Below are 19,674 nucleotides of genomic sequence, written 5' to 3'. Positions count from 1 at the left end.
AGAAAAGGACCGAATGAGACGTTCAGATGTTTTTCAGGCTTTAAAGGAGTGATATTTTGCCTTTTTAAATGAAATTATGCATTTTAAAACATTTCCCTGTGGTCTACATAAACTGTAAATGCTATGCTTGGGTTTGAATTCTTCATTAATTCAACTCCACAGGTCTATCTTCAACCCTATTTTTAAGTAATGACACCAGAAAGGTCGTTTAAAGTGCTGGCCCTTTAAATGCAAATAACCCCACCCCCTCCAGGTTGCTGCCCTTGCTTCTCTGTCTCATTCTGTCACTTGAGTTTGATAATACAACCAACAACTGAACATTTTAGGTAATCTGTTCGAAGTTTGGACATATTTTCAGTTTTTACTACAACCGCTGTCATACTCAGAGGAATGTTCATTGCAAGTCTTGACCTTATATGTGCAAATGTTGTGACGGAACTAGTTATAAAATGTAACAAATTAACAGGAACTGAAACAGGTTGTAGAAATCCACTAGATTTTTGCTGGAATGAATATAAAGATAACTTTGCAGCACCTGGAGGGTTCAAATTCAAACTTTTTTAACTATTACAGTCCCTAAATACACAAATAAATGTACCAAAGACTAATAAAAGTGGGTGTAGCAAAATATGACCCCTTTAAGAATGCCTTCAGCTCTGTTTTAATTGAAAGAATCTGCAAAGGAAAGACCTTTCTAATGTCGACGCCCCAGTTTCCCCACCCTAACCCGAATCTTTCTGAGTGTTAATGGGATGCACCATGTTGTTCAGTAGAAGCTAGGGTGTTTTGTAACCAGGTCTGTCATTATGTAAGAGATCGTAGTGAATTCCCGGTCTGATATGCAGCTGACCTCCGTCACGTGAGCGCTGTTTATGATCACTATGACGGAGAGCGCACACATGCACGTTTGTGGCACGCACTCGGACATGTTTCCAGTAGCGCGATTGCTTTATTTATTTGGGTTCTGAATGTCCTCTACCATCTGTTCACCTTTGTTGCTATTCCATAGCATCATTACAGAGCATCTTTCAACATATTTCAAATTCAAATTACATCAGTTGGGGTCAAACATATGGGCGTTCCACTTAGTTTCAGCATATTTAACAAATTACTTTAATCAACAGATAAATTGCAATGTGATTATTTAATACAAAACTGCAGATGAGACCTCCTGTCGCCCATTCATCCTTTAAAAAATACCTGGGAATTTCCTCATAATAGCACTTGATTTCAGTTTTCATTGCAGGCTCATGCAAAAGAACTGAATGAGCGGCAAAGTTTTGATAAAGATCAGTAATTTTTCACTGTTTGATGTTTAATTATTTTTAAAATGTATTTCGCAGATCACAGATTAATGCCGTTAAATCTAATTTGTATTCCATTAGATATATATATTTACACTTGATATACAGTTGAAAGCCATGAGAATATAGAAACACCACAGCAGTGTGATGCTTTTTCTGCAGAAAGGATGAAGATCCAATATTTCCCTGACCTTGAATTTTCTAAGTGAAAACCAACAAGCAAAGATGAAAATAAAAGTATATGAATTTACATTTCCACAGGAAAAGATTTTGTTTTCACTTAGATTTTGGATCCTGTTAAAATAAAAACAGCAGCAGAAAAGCCAGTTTGCTCTCAAGGAAAAAACAGGTGAAAAAGATTAATAGAAGTAACATAAAGATAAGATAAAAAGATAAATAAGATGAGATATCTGCAAAATTTAGAATGTCAGTACTGCTTACCAAACCAGTCCTATTAATAAAACATACATAGACTTATGTATTTTGTATTAAATGAGTAAGTTATGGGAAATCTGTGAATAATGTAGTTGCGGAAAAAATGATTAGACCATCAAAAGTCATCAGAAACAATGGTTATGCAATCAAGTACTAACTCCTGTGTGTATCATGTGACTAAAACAGACAGAAAAGAAAACACGGAATGCCTAAAAGCACTGTTTTTGTCAGTACAATGCCATAGATATTGATGTAAGAACTGAAGTGATTTTGGTTTTTATCAAGAAAACAATGGAAAATTGCTAGATATCAACTCTTAAATTAACCTCCTATGAGCTATTTGTGTTGTTTTTGTTATATTTGTCCAAACAAATGTACCTTTAGTTGTACCAGGCATAAAAATGAACAAGAAATTGAAGAAAACAAGGGTAGTCTAAAAAATTTTCTGCGACTGCATGTGGTTGTATCAGAATTGTCTCCCATTGAAATACTCATAATGTATGTATATTGTAAATGTGCAAAGCTGTTGCACTTGTTTCACTGTTTTTCTTCAGTGTGAAAATCTACAGCCTGATGATAGTTTAATTCTACGCAACAATCAGCTGTTTTTAGTCCGATAACATCAAATCCCATTACTACATCTTCCAAACCCAGAAACCTACGACCCAAAAAAATGTCCTAAAACTAGAATCACAATTAGTAAACACAGTCTAGTCGGTCACAGCAGTAGCAGCAGGGTTGGAAACAGTAGTAGTAGTAGGTATCGTCACGCTGTAACTGAATCTTAAAGTTGTGTGTGGAAGTGTAGCGGCGACTGCACAGCGGGTCTGGTCAGGCGAGCACTACAACGCACTATCTCTTCCTCTGGGTTTTGTCTGGAATGTGTTTACTAGTTCGACATTGTGTGCGAGTGACTGAAAGAGTGAGAGAGACGCACACACACACACACACATACACACACACAAGAGGGAGTTGGATAGAGTCGTCCTCTTGTGCAGAGCTGGACGTACTGCAGCTGCACCCCCGTATGTCTTCATGCATACGTCGCGCTGCTGCATTTACTTACCTGCAGCGGTGTATTAGTGCGTGTGTGTCTTTACTTCGTGCATCTAGAGAACCTGAAATAGCCTGATGTGGAGGTGAGGGGGAGGGGTGGATGTGCAGCTCAGGCATGGAAACCAGCGTATCCGGTTACAGGATCATAATATCACTGCAGAGTCCATCCACTAGCACTGCACTACTGCACAACACACACCACAGCCAGCTCCTGGAATTAAAAAAAAAAACATACTCGTGTCACATGTCTGATGTGTGTTTGACAGACCGACATACGTACGCTGCTAACACCTGACCTCAAATCTTCAGTTAGCTTTACATGTTTTGTAGTTGTTTTGTCTCACATGTCACTGTTTTCGTATCTTATCAAATACATGTAGTTCTTCTTCTTGTGTGAGGTGGTATAGACATTTAAAGTTCCACAAATGTCAAGTAATGGATTTTTTTTTTTTCCGCTTGAAGCCTGCTGTGTGGTCAGTTTTGGGTTTGCCTGAGGGTGAACTAATAGAGCAAAATGTTGCCTGCTTGAAAGGTCCAGTTAGATTTAGGAGGATCAAACAGCAGCGGTGTAATGAAAGTGTGTAATCGCATGAAAGCTAGAACCATTGTTCAGTAATAAAATTCATAATAGTGTCTCCTTTTTTTCCATTTCATAGCAGGTAACGTGAAGTTTTAAGGTGCATCACTGTTACCTGCTATGTCTGATTATGCAACAGAGTTAATATCCCTGTATAAGATGGACAAAACAAACACTGAATATAACTTTTGTATGTGTTTTTGTGGACGCTAAAGGGGAAGGTGGGGGAGTATTCATTTGGTTTCAATTTACAATTGCATTATGTCACTGAAAATCACACCCTGAAGCTTTAAATAAAGGAGAACTTTGCTGTTTTTATGGATTTGTATCATAATATTTTGTAATATTATAGGCTATCCTCTAAATAAGTAGGCCCATTTAGATATTGGCTTTATTTTCATTGATTTTATTTATTTATTTATTTTTTAACTATTTACTTTTATTATTTTATTTAGAGCATTGCTGCAGTTTTATGCACTTATTTATTGTTTTTAGTATTTCTTTTAATGGTTTAATTGTTTGTATGATGTGCAGCACTTGTTGTTTAAATGTGCTAGATAAATAAATTGGCTTTAAATGATTTGGCAAAGCTTATTTTCTAGGATAAGAAAAAGGAAGAATACAGTTATATTAAGGATTAGTAATATACTGTAATGCAAACTTAAATCTTTGCGCTCTTTCTGGACAGTTTCAAGCTAATATTTATCAAATCTACTCTGAACTTCAGCACCAGAAATACCCATAATAATACTGACCCCAGAAGTAGCAGACGGGTTCTTTTTTGATCCAAAAGCTTAGAAAGCGTTAGCTATATTTATCTAATTGAAAATGTCGTTTTAAGGTACTACTTTGTGAGACACTTTACTTTCAAGTGTTAAGTCACAGTGACCTTGAATGAAGGCTATGGCTCCATTTTGGATCACAGTCCTCCTCCTCCGCTCTGCTTTATCTACTCCAGTCCTTTATGATCTGTTCTTCTTGCGTTGTTCATATCTCGAGGTGGCTCATAGGGTGTAGGATGGGTCTGGTGCTGTGAACTTTGGCAGTTAACGGAGGAGGGGGGGAAAGGGGAGGGGAGGGGGGAGGTAACAAACAGAGGGAGGATGGAAAAGAGGTAAAAGAAAGAGAGGAGTGAAAGAGAAGGAAAGAGAAGAGGAGGATAATGAAGTGGAATGTAAGGGGTGGGGCACCTCTGGTATGTTAGCCCTGCGCTCTGTATATGTGTGTGTGTGTGTGTGTGTGTGTGTGTGTGTGTGTGTGCGCGTATGTGTGCGTGTGTGTGCGTATGTGTGTGTGTGTCTAAACACCCTGCCATGAGTCAGTGAGTCAGACATGCGCAGCTGCTTCAGCTCTCAATCACACACCCGCAAACTGCTTTGAAACTAACTCTGCTTCTCTCTCTTTTGACGCGCAACATTTTCTTCGAAGCTCGATAAGAAACTGCGCCGTCTAACGAAGCTGAGAGTCACAGATTTGCAAAAGCAGCCGTCCCTTTGATCAGAGGTTCTGCAGCGGTAGTCTGCTTAAACTAGAGGTCGACCGCTGGTGGATTTTTAAAGGATGAATTTACAGCAGGAAAAAGCTTAAAGCAGTTTAATTGGCTACTATCAACCTATGAAAAACCTACAATCTTTGACTGTATTATTAACTGAATACATATCATGGCAATAAATACCTAAAATAGTTGAGTTAATAAATCTGGATCAGTAATTACCCAAATCTAGAACTGAACATCTTATCAACAATTTTACATGTATTTTGTAGCTATTATTCTCTCTCAATGTTACTAGTCGCTTTTCCATTGGACATCTGCGCAGAACTTTACTGATATTTACTAAATGTCAAAAAAACAGAAGTGCATAATGTCGATTTTTTTTTTTCATAAAATCACAAATGCGATGATTTGTTTATTATCACGAGATGACACAAGAAGTCATTCCATAAACATGACAACAAATGTAAATATGGTGTTGATTTACAGATATATTCATTACTATTTTATATTACCCCTCTATCTCGTACTAAATTTTAAAATGATTCGGTTTCCTGGTGTGTCCACACATACCGCACCATGTTTCTTTTCAAACTCTTCTTCTCTTGTTGTAACATCCATCAACATCCGTTTTTTTTTTTAATTCACGTGACTCTAGTTGCGGAAAAAAGGTCTTTCTGTTGCAGTTTTACGTGATATACCATTTGCGCTACACCTGAAAAACCACCTCTTCCCAGCACAAAAACTTTTAATCGAAAAACAAGAGTTTCGACGAAATATTCACTTTTCTATTAGGTCAATTTTTATGCGCAAATTATATTCGCATAAGTTGAAGGTCAATGGAAAAGCGACTACTGATTACAGTTAAAGCCTAATCATAGTTGTCAGAGCCAATACTGATGAAATAAAATAAAATATGAGGTTGCATCTAGAGGTGTAACAGTACACAAAAGTCATGGTTCGGTACAACAGAAAAAAAAAACCCAAAACAATAGCTATGTTTGTTTAGACAGTAGTGCAAGTTACACTTTGTTCCTCAGTTCAGACCTGGCTTTGACATGTGTTTCCATGATCCAATCACGACGTACCTCACGGCTGGCATCATAACGCGTCTCCGCCTGCATCTCAAGTGATCACATGTGACCAGATCTCACTTCCTTGTTTATATTATGCAGATAAACGAGCTCATCTAATGTCATAAAGTGTAGAATAGTAGCTTTTTGTTGCCTAGACATTGCTGATGCTGTCAGTTTTATTTTATTGGTTTATTGAATAGGGACCATGCATATTTATGAACATTGTTGTATAAAAAATACACCCATGTAAATATGCCAGAATTAGTAAAAATAACTGCTTGTCCTCTGCAGTCCCTAGGCAGGTGACAGAATAAGACATAAAACAGCCAACACTGATACATCACTCATTCAATATAAATTAGAAATAAAAAATGAAATACACATAATGATGACATAGACATCATCAAAACAAACAACTAAACAAAAAACAAATAGACATAGGATGATCACAGGGGTATTAGCCTATTCATCCTCCTCTATATTTACATCCAATTTGCTGTTTCTTTGCAAACTTAATTGAACTTGCAGCTCAAAGGTTCACAGCAGTTTCAATTTGATGTTGTAAATCAGTCTGTATAGCTCAGTGTAGAAAGTACAAATGGAATATAATATAGACAATTTTGCTTTCTCTGGTATATAATCACACAAAATTAAGTTGTTTTTTGTAACCTTGCAATCAGCCATATATGTGTGTGTGTGTGTATATACGTTAACAGAGAAAATTAGTTACCTTTTTACAGTGTCCGCCATGATTTTGAATTAGCTCAGAATGGATTTCCTGTATTCTTTTGCCACTTTACACCGGGTGGCACTAGTTTCAGTTGCTTCTTAGCTGTTTATTACATATCTAGATGCACAAGGTACTTGATTTACTCACCATACAGTCACGGAAAAAAATATTAGACCACCCTTATTTCCTTCAACTTCGTGTTCATTTTAATGCCTGGTACAACTAAAGGTACATTTGTTTGGACAAATATACTGATAACAACAAAAATAGCTCATAAGAGTTTAATTTCAGAGCTGATATCTATCCATTTTTCATGGCTTTCTTGATAATAACTGAAATCATTTAAGTTCTTACATCAATAGTTATGGCATTGTACTGCCAAAAACAGTGCTTTTAGGCATTGCATGTTTTCTTTTCTGTCTGTTTTAGTCACATGATACACACAGGAGTTAGTATGTGATTGCATAACCATTGTTTTTGATTACTTTTGATGGTCTAATAATTTTTTCAGTGTCTATATATCAGTAAATGCAGCTAATGCTATGTTAGCTTTGGGATATATTGTTCTAAAGTTACATTTATGCCCATGATACTTAAGGATAATACAGGTATACTCTTTGGCATTATGTATAAAATCAGGAACTTACGACAAATTTGTGAATAATGCCAACTAAATGCTTCAAATATGTAGTTTTATTCTGATTATCTTCTGTTTAATGCACTCGTAATGTACATTGTAAACGTGCAATGCAGCTGTACTTGTTTGTACTCAGTTCAGGAGATAGAAATAGAATAGAATACTGATCATTTTGCTTTCATTGGTGTATAATCACACAAAGTCTACTTGTGTTTTTGTAACTTTGCTTACCCTTTTGTTAACTTTTTACAGCGTCCATCCTGTTTCTGTTGTGGCTCAGTGATACACAAAGACAACACAGACACACCACAAAAAAGAAAAAGTATAAAGCTGTGTTACATCAAAGTCCGTCTCACACCTAAAAGATCATTGTTTTCTATTGTTGTCACATCTAAAAACTCTTGGTGGCTGTAATGTCCTTGCTGCTTCTCTGATCTGGTTTTGGTCGTAACTTGGTGGTCTTTACTGCAGCGCTAACACCATCTAAAGGTAGCCCACAGACCTCCACCGTTGAGGAGTCACTTGTAAAGATGGCGGAAGTCTGCGTCGAGTGCCTTGCTCATCGACACCTCGGCTGTAGTCCCAGCTCGCTCCCCTCCCACCTTTTCAAAACCCATTCTCAATCTATCACCTCCTCCACTTCCTCCTCCCCTCACCTCTCCTCCTCGTCTTCCTCCTCTCCCTTCCTGCCCCCCTCCTCCCCCTCCTCCCCTCCTCCTCCTCCTCTGTCTCTCCCCCATCCCATTCTTTGTCATCTCTTTGGGTGAATTCCCAGCTGACTCTGTTTGTCATGGCAACCAACCAGTCGTGGTGACTGGGCCTGCAGCTCACACTTCCTGTGTGTGTGGTTGTATGTGTGTGTGTTTTGTGTGTGTCTGTGTGAGGCGGCGCATGCGCAGTGTGTGTAGACAGTGACTGGCTGCATGAGCCTGTCAGCCTGGATTAGACTCAAACACACTGCAGCGATGCCTGATTTCTTTTTCTTCCTTCCTTGCTGTCTTTCTTTTCTCTTCTTTTGCCTTTTTATTTTTCACTTCATCTGTCCTGCTTGCTTGCTTGCTTTCATTTTGCCCTCGTACAGATTTCTTGCCGCTTCCATTTCACTAATATCATAAAACAGGCACTGGTAAATAAATAACACAAATACATCTATAAAACTGTCAGCTTTATATAAGTTTAGTCAATGCTCTGTGGTTTTATCTCCTTTTTTCCCTCTCCTCTCCTACTGTATGTCTCTCACCCCCCACCCTGCCCCACCCCCTCACTAAGTAACTCAATGTGCTATTCTAATACGGCACGAGGAGGAGGAGGAGGGAGGGTAGAGGGGGGTTGGGCTTTAAATCTGGCCTATGATCCTGTGGTACAGCAGGGAACGCTGCTATTACATAACTTAGTGTGTGCCTGTGTCTTTCTGTGTGCGTGCTACAGTATGCAGCGGTGAGGCTCCCGTTGCAGCTGCACTCGGTTTCAACGTATGTTTCTTTAAATCCCCTGTTGCGGTAAGCTCGCTGTGTTTAAGCAGCTTCTTGAATCACCACGGCTAAGCTGCGAACTTCACTGACGAACATGAAAAATGGGTTTCCGCGGCATGAAAACCGATGACAGTTTGACAGTTTTATGTTGAGATTCAATAGCGCCGCTGGACTCAGATCAAACCCCCTCAAAGACCACATGTTAGGTAACTGGAGCGTCATAGCTGTTTTGAGGTGTTTACCACATCAGAGTGTGTGATCTCTTTTCTGTAGGAACCAGGAAGTAACCTGTAAAATAAAACTAACAGTCTTACAATCCAAGTTCTGGGTGAATTTGATGTTTTCATATTTATCAGTTTGCACATGGAGCACTTTACAGCAGTGCAGAAAGGAAAACATTCAGAAGCAGGTTGTGCAGGTGAGATTATAAAACCCTGGAGGCTTCTTGAAGGAATTCCACCACAGTAAACATCATGAACAGTTGTACAAACATATGATTAGTGACATAAATATCAAAAAAGCATAGAAAGTATGATATTTTCTTGTGGCACATGAATACCACTAATATTTATTTTTGATTACACTGATATGATGTAGGTCTGGACTGTGAGTTTCCTTATGAGTAGAAACTCTGAAGTCACCATCACATGTCTGATAAACTGAAAAATGCAATTTTTTTTTTTTTTTTACTGAATCCTGTCTTTCTGTTTTTTATTTTCCAGATATATGTTCGGTAAAGGTGCGAAGCGGAAGCTGGACGAGGATGAAGAGGGGCTGGAAGGCAAAACGCTGGAGGCGTCGGTGGCGGGAGGGGGGCTAAGCCTGGGTCCGGAAGGCCTGTCCAAGGTGTCGTACACCCTGCAGCGACAGACCATCTTCAACATCTCTCTCATGAAGCTGTACAGCCAGCGGCCGCTCGGCGAGCCCAGCCTGGAGCGCCGCGTCCTCATCAATAACATGCTGCGGCGCATCCAGGACGAACTCAAGCAGGAGGGCTCCCTGCGGCCGCTGCTCCTGCCTCCCTCGCCGCCGCCTGACGACCCTATGGACGAGGGTTTCCGCGAGGCACCGCCCTCCTTTGGTGTGTTGTCAGCAGCTGCGACCGCCCAGGTATCCCAGCCTTCTGCATTGCTGATGCCAGTGATCGCTCCGCCGCCTTCACCCCACCCACTGGTGCCTCCCACCTGCCAGACATCCCAGGCCTGCTCTGCCCCTGCAGAGGGCGGCCCCGACCCTCTGGAAGCCTGCCTCACTCCGGCCTCTTTACTGGAGGAGGATGGAGGAGATTCAGCCTTTTGCACTCCATCCCCGCCCACTCCTCCTCTGTCGCCTCCCCCGGTGCAGCTTCCTCCCGCGCTGCCATCAACCCTCCTGAGCCAGGTGTCCCCTCGGGTCCATGTGCCTGCCTCCGACGGTTTCCCCTCCTCTTTGAGTGACATGGAGTTGGGTCCTCCCCCAGCCATAACAAGGACAGCAGCAGCTAATATTACGACCGTGACTACCTCCCCAGCTCCCACGCCACTCGCCCACTCCCCCTGCCTAGCCCCACTGTCGCCATCACCCACAGGCCCACCCAGAGACTGCAGGACCACGGGTGCTAAACCAGAGGCAGCTAGCGTCTTGCAAGTAGAAGGCCGCTGTGCCGAGCTCCGGCTGATGGACACCCTACCCACACTGCCTCCCGGTGGCCTCGCAGACATTTCCCCTTCTACTACTTCCCCTCCCTCCACCTCCTCGCCCTCTGGGTTTCTTTCAGATTTGGCGCTGGACGATGTCCTATTTGCAGACATCGACACATCCATGTATGACTTTGACCCGTGCACAACAGCGGGGGCTGTAGGTGTGACGGCCGGCGGCGGCCTCTCCAAACTGTCACCAGTAGTGACGGCGGACGACCTCCTCAAATCGTTGGCATCACCGTATAGCGGCCCCGCCCCGCAGGTTTCAGCCAATCAGCCTTTTAAAATTGATCTGACAGAACTGGACCACATCATGGAGGTGTTAGTGGGCTCGTGATTCGCCACCACCTCCCAAAGTTTCATCCAGAAAAACAGACTGGAAAGAAAAGTTGGGATCGATTTTTGGGGTTTTTTTCCTGGTTGTTGTTTTTATTTTTGTTAAAAAAAAGAAACTCTTTAAGGTCGGTAATTGTAAACATCAATTGTGATGTCAATTAGTACTACTATGACAACTACTACTACTACACAACACTGTGCATGCACTGTGCTCGTCTTTCCAGGTGTGGAAATGAAGTAACCGGGAAACAAAGTCACACAGAGAGTTGTATTTCTATACTTGTGAAGACCTTCATTTATGACTTTCATTCCCTGGTCCTACTTTAAATTAAAACAAGGTCTGATCTTTTGCCTGAACCTAAGCCTTAACCCATAAAACGTCAATGAAAATAGAAGAAAATGTCAAATCGTCCTCATTTGGACAACAGGATTTTTGCAATCATTCTAACTTTGTGAGGACATTTGCTCCTTACAGGTATAGAAATACAAGTGAACACAGACACACACTGAATTCATTGCTTTTAGCAGATGAGTGCCTTTCAAAATGACCACTTATTCAATTCCTGTTTTTACAGTATTTTTTTTTTCTTCTTTTAGTTCCTTCACTTTTATGGCTGAGATAGGCCAATCTTTCATGTTTTTTAATTTATTGTATTGTATTAAAACTATTATTAAGAAAGGTAATTTCACATGATCAAATAATAATTATTTAATCTCTATCTTATTACAGACGTTATGTTTTATTTGTAAAGCAAGCATAAAAAGGTTTTACGGGGAATTTACGTCATTTTTACAATATTAGCTTGGCTATATAATTCCGCTTCGGGACTAGCTCTAAAATAATATCCCTGGGTCGACTCATATGTTTGTTTTACTAGAAAGTTATGTTTGTTTATGTCCACGTCTATGAATTCAGTTCAGGTCTTTCCCTGTCATGAGGACATAACTGTGCTGGATGCTGTTTTACATTGGCTTAGTCATACAGCCTAGTTATCATGATACAGTTGCAGCAGAATTCAAATGAGCTACACCCACAGGAAGGCTGGACGTGTTTACATTGGAAGTGGCGGCAGCGTCACCATTCGGGTGGAGATTATGTGAAAAGTTCAACCTAAGCAGAGACTCTGTTTTCTGAACACATGGGATTTTCGTTGAAGTCTATTGAATTTGGCCGTGCATGACTCAAAAAAGCTGTTACAAACTGTACGCTACAAATATGACTCTTCTCAGAAAGTTGAATACTTCATAAGAAATGCCTTGCCACTTTTTGGGGTTTTTCTTTGCATAGAATTAGTAACATGAGTGACACAAATTACAGCACAGCTTTACAGCATTGCGTAGCCCCCGTATTTGCAGTATGTGTTTACTTGTGTTTAAAATAGGAGCCCTTTACGCCATATCTGAAGGTCCTGCGTACTTCTGTGCATTGTGCATCTTTGTGGTCAACCCCAAAGCTCATTTGTGATTTAAGCAACGTGGGGAGACTAAAACAGTTGTGTAAATCATTCGAATGTGGAACTAGGAAAGCCAGACCCTGTGTTAACTTGATACTACAACCGTGCAAAGGCCTGTGTTGTTTTAAGGCACTACTCCCCTGCACGGGCCGCTGTGTTTGGCTCTTGGCACAAAAATATGATTGACACAGAACTAATGGCTAAGGGTTACATGAGGATTCCATATGCCTGTGTATTTTCTCCTCTTAGAGTACACACACAGTTCAACAGTTTGCAACAGAACAGGAATACTCAGTTCTAATGTTGTGTCTGCAGATGTTTATTCTGTCAATGTATTTGTCCCATTTATATTATTTAAATCAATGACCTAGTTAATGTTTTGTTTCATCATTTAAGAGTCACCATTATTCAAAAGTCACAGTTTGGATCAGAAAGTGTTGCTGCTCTTGGATTTTGCTAATCAGTGCATATGGCTTATACTTCAGCTTTGTTCAGACTGCAGGCAAATCGGACTTGTTTCTCCACTCAGATCTTTAAGACAGACTGGTATTTCATATGATCAGATCAGATTTATGCATCCAGACCAAGGAGAAGTGTCTTAAGAGTAATCACAGCTGCAACATGTTCACTGGCTCCCATAGACTGAACTAAACTAAGTCAGTTACTTTTTCCAGGGGTTATTCTGGTCTCTTTGTGCTCTCAGAGACCCTCATTGTGGTGGTCTATCTTGAAATTTTTAGAGCTTTTATTGATAGCTTGCTCCCCTGCTAAAGTGAGCTTTCAGAGCTTCTGTATATTGAATAAAATGTATATTTCCCTGACAGACAGCTTGAATGTAGTTGTTATAGGTTATTCTAACGTCACCATCAGATTGCTTACTTACTTAAAATTAGTTGCATTTGACTGGGCCAATAAACTAGAGCTTAGCATTAGCTCAACTATCACACCTCATAGTCACCAACTTGGCATTTTATCCAAATGTTTCTCCAAAATGCCAAAATAGGGATGACCAAAACACAAACTACTGTCATTGGTTATTGTAATTAAACAATCATCAGTGTCTACATAGCTATGCTGGTGATCGTGGATGCAGAAGAATTGGCCGTCCATCCAAAAAGTCCAGCTTTCAAATCACCAAGTGCCACATACTATTGTCCTCCATGTTGTTTCCATAGGGCTCTGGTATTAGAAGCACTGATTCTGCTCAGCATCTCCTCCACGTTTTGAGTGACACAGAAGATGCTGAAATCTGATTTGAGCTGCTTTGAGTGTCTGGGCTGAAATTCATCTGTAAAAATCTGATTGGAGCCACAAATCGGGTTTTGGATCCAATTTTGCAAAAATCTCATTTGAGGTGTTTTTTTTATTTACCCTCCTTCTGGACTTTCTGGACAGAATCCGTATACGCCAAAAGGAAACAATCTGCAGTCTGAACAAGGCCTTAGATATTGCCCATTGTGAGTTAGATAAATTGATGAATTGAACTGATAATAACAAGGGCATTCTTGCACTAGACACGTAAGAAAATTCATCCACCTAGCATCTTTCTGTTTGTGCTGAAGCTGCACTAGTTTACTGTTTTAAGTTACAAAACCACAAGGCAGTGAAGTGACACAATTTCAACCATTTGGGAAAATCCAAACCGGACACCCTACTGTACATTTGTTATGTTTCACAAGTCAGTTTATTTCAGGACCTGCTGTGTAGTCAAGTATTGAAACTGTGTTCTGGTGTGTTTTGGGGCTAGTCAGGATGCTTGTATTAGTCAAAAAGGCAAAGCTTTCTTTCACCCAGAGTAGCTGCTGCATAGATGTTCCACAACCAATAATATTAAAAGGCCATTTTCTGTCTTTGGAAACACTCTTTGTGCAAATAAAAGGCAGCCCTGAACACACACACCTGCCAACCCAGCACTGCTGTGGTGTAAACTGGCATGTTAATGGTATTTGTAGCAGCGCTCCCCGTTGGCGGGACTCGGTAGTTGTTAATAGGACAGAATTCAGTGTGACTCAGCTTACTGTGTTAGTCATCAGCCACGAGGCTGGGGTGATGTTCAAATATGTTCCAATGGAAGATGATTAGTTCCCGATGTGGGTTCGACCTTAAATGTAAAGCATTTTAACTGAATTCATAGCAGAGTGTGAGCCGAGCAGATAGCAGCACAAACTTATACACCGTTTGTCGACGACTGCGTCTTGTTTCTTTCACTATGTTTGAATTTTGGAGTGCTTGTTTTTGTCAATGAAGTTATTTATTCATATTGTTTTCCTTTTCTTTGTAAATATATTTATTTTTGATGTGAAGTGAACATTTGGATTGTAAATGTGTGTACAGAATGTGTGGTAGGAATGTACTCCGCTTCAGATAGGAATGTATCTGAGGGCCGAATTATGGGTGGAAGCCATTTTTTTATATACATTGGTAGTTATATTATTTTTGTTTATTTGTTTGTTTGTTGTTATTGATTTTTGTGGGGTGGCGGCCACAACTTTTTACATCTTTTGTACTATTGTTATTGTCATCAGTTTCCAGTTCAAGGCGTACAGTTCATGCAGCAATACTCAACAACCCAACATTCAGATGTCAAGACTCCAAAGCCTGTCATAGACGCTTCAATGCCAAAAGTAATGTACATAGTATGAACAACATTCAAGCTCCTGAGACTTTTTGATCAGTGTTTGTTACCGAATCTGTTTTAGCGCTGTCCAAGTGTGCGGCTGTTTGACTCGCCGGGAAAGATGTACTGCAGTCGAGGCTGATTCCCTCTACGGAGGCTGTATTTTTTTCACAGACCTCAGAGCTGTGCCTTTTTCTATGCAATAGAGGATACAAACAGAGAGAAAGAAACTATCAGCTGATCACTGTATTGGGATCAAAGTATGGACTGTAGATAATTTATATATATATATCTGTATATATATATATAAATATATAAATAGATATATATAGTATATGAGATAAATGGACAGCGGTCTATGAATTTGAAACAGTCTTACTTTTGTAGTTTTACATATATATATACATATACATATGTATGTATATGTATATATATCTATATATACACAATAAAGTGTAAAAAGAGTACATTTGAGTTGTGTCTTCTTTCTTTTTACTATTGTGATTTATTATTTTTTGATGTATAACTATTCTGATCTTGCATATACATAATATGTCTTTATATGTAAATTGGTGACACATCCAGAGTGAACTCCACCCTCACCCGCTGATGATTATTGGTGGCACCCTCATAACCCTCCTGAGGATTAAGCAGTTCAGAAAATGAATGGTTATTATACTTTCATAGATTATTTCATAGTCACATTTTGCTTGTTCGACAGTCCAATTACAAGCTTTTAACAAAAACCTTCATAATTATGTTTCACTGTAAGATACACTGTTATTCTTTCATGATTTTGAAAGCTATTTTTTTTCCATGTTCCATTACTTTCCCTTTAAATGTTGAGACTCTGTTAGCACAGATATAACTCTTTCCAAACAAATGAATTCTGCTATTATTAGCTGAAGATATTTCTTATCTCTATGGGAACTCCCACCTATGTAAAATAAAATAAACTAGAAGTGCACTTGACAGAAAAGCTATGTCAGCTCCAAATTTGCATGAGTCATCCTTGGCCCGTACCTTAACCTACCCCCAAGTTTTGTAAAAATCTGTGCAGTTGTTTTTGCATAATCCTGGCCACAGATAGACAAAACAGTAATGAAAACATAACCTTCTTAATGGGAGATAATAAAATAGTTTGCATGGACACATACAGTCGCGCACATGTACACAGTGATGGCAAAGGGCTGCAGAGTGGTCAAGGCCCCCAGTTTCCTGATATCTCCATATTGACCTGAAATAAGGTTAACAATACTTAAAATACACCCCCTCACAAGATTATAAGCTGCAGATGTAGAACAGCAGGGACCAATTAGAAGTGTGCAGGTGTTGGGTAATGTGGACTCTCTTCACAAAAGCTCATATAAATGTAGAAACAGAATGATGCATTCAAACTCACATATTCACTGGGTCTCTTGTATGTTACATGCTAATTCCTATAATTATATGCATATGTGAATATTAATTATACTAATGCCACCATGGAAACAATTACATGGCAGCTGTTTACAATATGCGATTCTCATTGTATTTTTATGCAAAAAGCTATGTGAAATCATTTGCTGCTGCCAGTGTCCGTGATCTTCCAGATAGCCTCTCTATAGAGCAGGGGTGTCAATCATATGGTCCGTAGGCCAAAACCGGCCCACCAAAGGGTCCAATCAGGCCTGTGGAATGAATTAGTGAAATGCAAAAATTACACTGAACATGTCTATCATTTAAGTTCAGGGGCCACATTCAGCCCAACTCGATCTCAAGTGGATAGGACCAATAAATTACAATAATAATAGCCTAGAAATCATTTGTTTTAGTGTAAAAAATAAAAAAAAAAGTAGGTTTGATTCCAACCAGGGACCTTTCTGTGTGGAGTTTTCATGTTCTCCTCATGTTTGCGTGGGTTCTCTCTGGGTACTCCGGCTTCCTCCCACCATTCAAAAACATGCATTGATAGGTTAATTGGTTAATCTAAATTGCCCATAGGTGTGAATGTGAGAGTGACTGGATGGATGGATGGATGGATGGATGGATGGATGGATGGATGGATGGAAAATATTTACACATACAAACTATCCTTACACAAAAAATGATAATAACCTGAACAAATATAAACAATGTGAAAAGTCTTAAGAGAAGTAAGTGCAATTTTAACAATATTATATCTATTAATAAATGTTTGAGCCTTTGTAGATCCACTGCGATTGAGTTGTAATGCACATGTGTAAATGACTAAATGAGGCATAATATTGTTAAAATTGCACTTATTTTTCTAAAAGATATTTCAGGTTGTTTGTAGTTACTCACATTATTTAAATTATAGTTTGTAGATGTTAACATTTTCATAATATAATTAAACTTCTTTCACCCTGAAACATAAAGAAAAGTTTAAAGATGACATTATTTTGTTAGTATTCAACTGGTCCGGCCCACTTGAGATCGCACTGGCCTGTATGTGGCCCCTGCTTAACTGCTTACCAGATCTTTAGAGACCACTCCAGTCTTACACACCAGTACATCTTCATCCTATAATAAACTCGTAAATCTTTACCTTCCTGACAGCTAATGTTTCATTTGACCTGGCAGATCCATCTGGCCCAGATCTCTACTTAACCAAAGACTGGAGAGTCAAGTGTTGATCTAGTATGATATGACGACTGGCAAAAGACAACCACTGACAACCAAGATGATGTCTTTTCAATCTGTAATTTCTGCTGTTGTATTGGAAGAAAAACACAACTGCACTTACATTATTTGATTAAAAAAAAAAATGCCAATGCATTTGGAGCTGCATACTACAGGGTGTCCCATAAGTCTCCATACATAGGAAAAATAAACATTTCTTGACATAAACCATTTTTATTTATATAATATGCTCTATATGACTGCCATTTTGTCGGGAACACATTTCAATGCATGTCTGCTGAAGAACCATAAAGAAGAAATATAAAGAAATACATGTTACAACCATATATGTATGGAATGTATTATGTCTCCTATGTATGGAGACTTATGGGACACTCTGTATATACATTTAATAAGTTTAATTAACCTAGGACACAGGTGTCAAACATGCGGCCCGGGGGGCCAAATCTGGCCCGCCAAAGGGTCCAATCCGGCCCGTAGGATAAATTAGTAAAATGTAAAAATTACACTGAAGACATTAACAATCAATGGTGGTAAAAAATTATCTTATTCAGGTTCCATATACTGACCAATTAGATCTCATTCTGGTCAAAATACTATCATAATAACATGAATAATGGCAGATTTTATGTTTGTTTTAGTGAAAAGACGTAAAATTACATGTAAATGTTTACATTAGCAAACTATCCTTTGACAAAAAATGTGAATAACCTGAACAAATATGAACAACGTGAAATGTCTTAAGAGAAGTAAATGAAATTTTACCAATATTATGCCTGGTACTATATGTTTTGTGTATTTGTAATTGTAATGGAAGTTGTAACGCATGTATAAATGATAAACTGATAAACTGAGGCAAAATATTGTTAAAATTGCACTTGTTTTTTGTAAGACATTTCAAGTTGTTCATGTTATTCAGATTTTTAAGGAAACGCTGTAGATGTAAACATTATCATAATGTAATTTTACTTTTTCCACTGTTATTATTTTACTGGTCCGGCACACTTGAGATCATATTGGGGTGAATGTGGCCCCTGAACAAAGATGACTTTGACACCCCTGACCTAGGATCACATGATGCATGTGGATGAGTTCAAGACTCAGGATCAGAGTCAGACACTTGATCACCATTTATATAAACCCATTACAGTTTTACAGCATAATGAACAGGATAGAGATAACTGATAAACACCAGTGGAGGAATGAAAGTCCAAACTGAGGGACAAAATTTCCCTTTATGAACTAATGTGACAGTTTAATTTGATAGAAATTAAACTTGCTTCATATATTTTTTACTTGACCATAACCTGTAAGTGTCCTTGAGGTTATATCTGCAGCACTTACATGCACTGGCTGTTCTCAGACCTTCACACCTAACCTTTGTGAAGGTCCAACTGCTAGGATCGCTACAGATTTGATGCACAATTAACAGAAAATTCTTTGAACAAACTGTTTTTTGTGGAAAACATTGCAGTCATCCTACTAGAGGCTGTTCACATAGGTTAAATGACTCTTTAAAATGTGGATTTTTGCAGCACAATAGATTCTTTTAGACAGAAATAGCTCCAGGGTTGAGTGATGTAACAATACTTTTTTCATTATTAACTATAAATTAATGATGCGTTGCGCCCTAAAACTGTCAAAAGTGGTTTCTCAAAAATAACTGAGTGCAAAATGAAAAGTCACTTTTATGAAGTTGTTGACTTTGGATTATTAAACGCAAAAATGTTGACATTTTCTCCAGACAAATAGTTAATTTAAAAAGTAAAAGTTAAAAAAAGGCACCATTAATTATCATGATGTGACACCAAGTAGTACATCAGCAGACATCCTTTTCAACTCGAAAAAAATGTCAGATAACTTGCTTTATTAAGAATGAGACAGTTAAAGTGAAAGAACGTAACAGCATAACATATTAAGAATACAAAATATGCCTGAATTCAATTATAACTCAAAATCGGAGGTTATGGGGATACATGTACAGACTTAAAACCAATAGCTTACTTAAAAGAATGACCTCGGAATTTAATGATAAAGGTATTAATTATGTTCTATCAGTATTTATCTGTCGTACAGTAGGTGCAGTGTAGTCAGTCCACACAAAACAGAGGATGGATGTGAACAAAAAAATCAAGCTGCATGTTGAATTAATCAGAAAATTCACAT

At 38.9% G+C, this 19,674-nt stretch overlaps 1 protein-coding gene across 2 annotated transcripts in view; it reads left to right on the top strand.

Annotated features, from left to right (window-relative positions):
- sertad2b (SERTA domain containing 2b) overlaps positions 1-14,108 on the top strand; it is a 96,178-nt gene extending 82,070 nt beyond the window's left edge. For both annotated transcript variants that reach the window (XM_030155702.1, XM_030155701.1), the window contains exon 2: positions 9,502-14,108. In XM_030155702.1, the coding sequence (XP_030011562.1) occupies positions 9,506-10,795 (1,290 nt within the window). In that variant the 5' untranslated portion in view covers positions 9,502-9,505 and the 3' untranslated portion in view covers positions 10,796-14,108. The remainder of the gene's footprint in view (positions 1-9,501) is intronic.
- Positions 14,109-19,674: the final 5,566 nt, after the last annotated feature.

The sequence above is a fragment of the Sphaeramia orbicularis genome, chromosome 15 (genome assembly GCF_902148855.1).
Source record: "Sphaeramia orbicularis chromosome 15, fSphaOr1.1, whole genome shotgun sequence".
NCBI classification, from domain to species: Eukaryota; Metazoa; Chordata; class Actinopteri; order Kurtiformes; family Apogonidae; genus Sphaeramia; species Sphaeramia orbicularis.
Note: the sequence above shows the minus strand (reverse complement) of the source record. Positions and strands in the feature narration are given on the sequence as shown.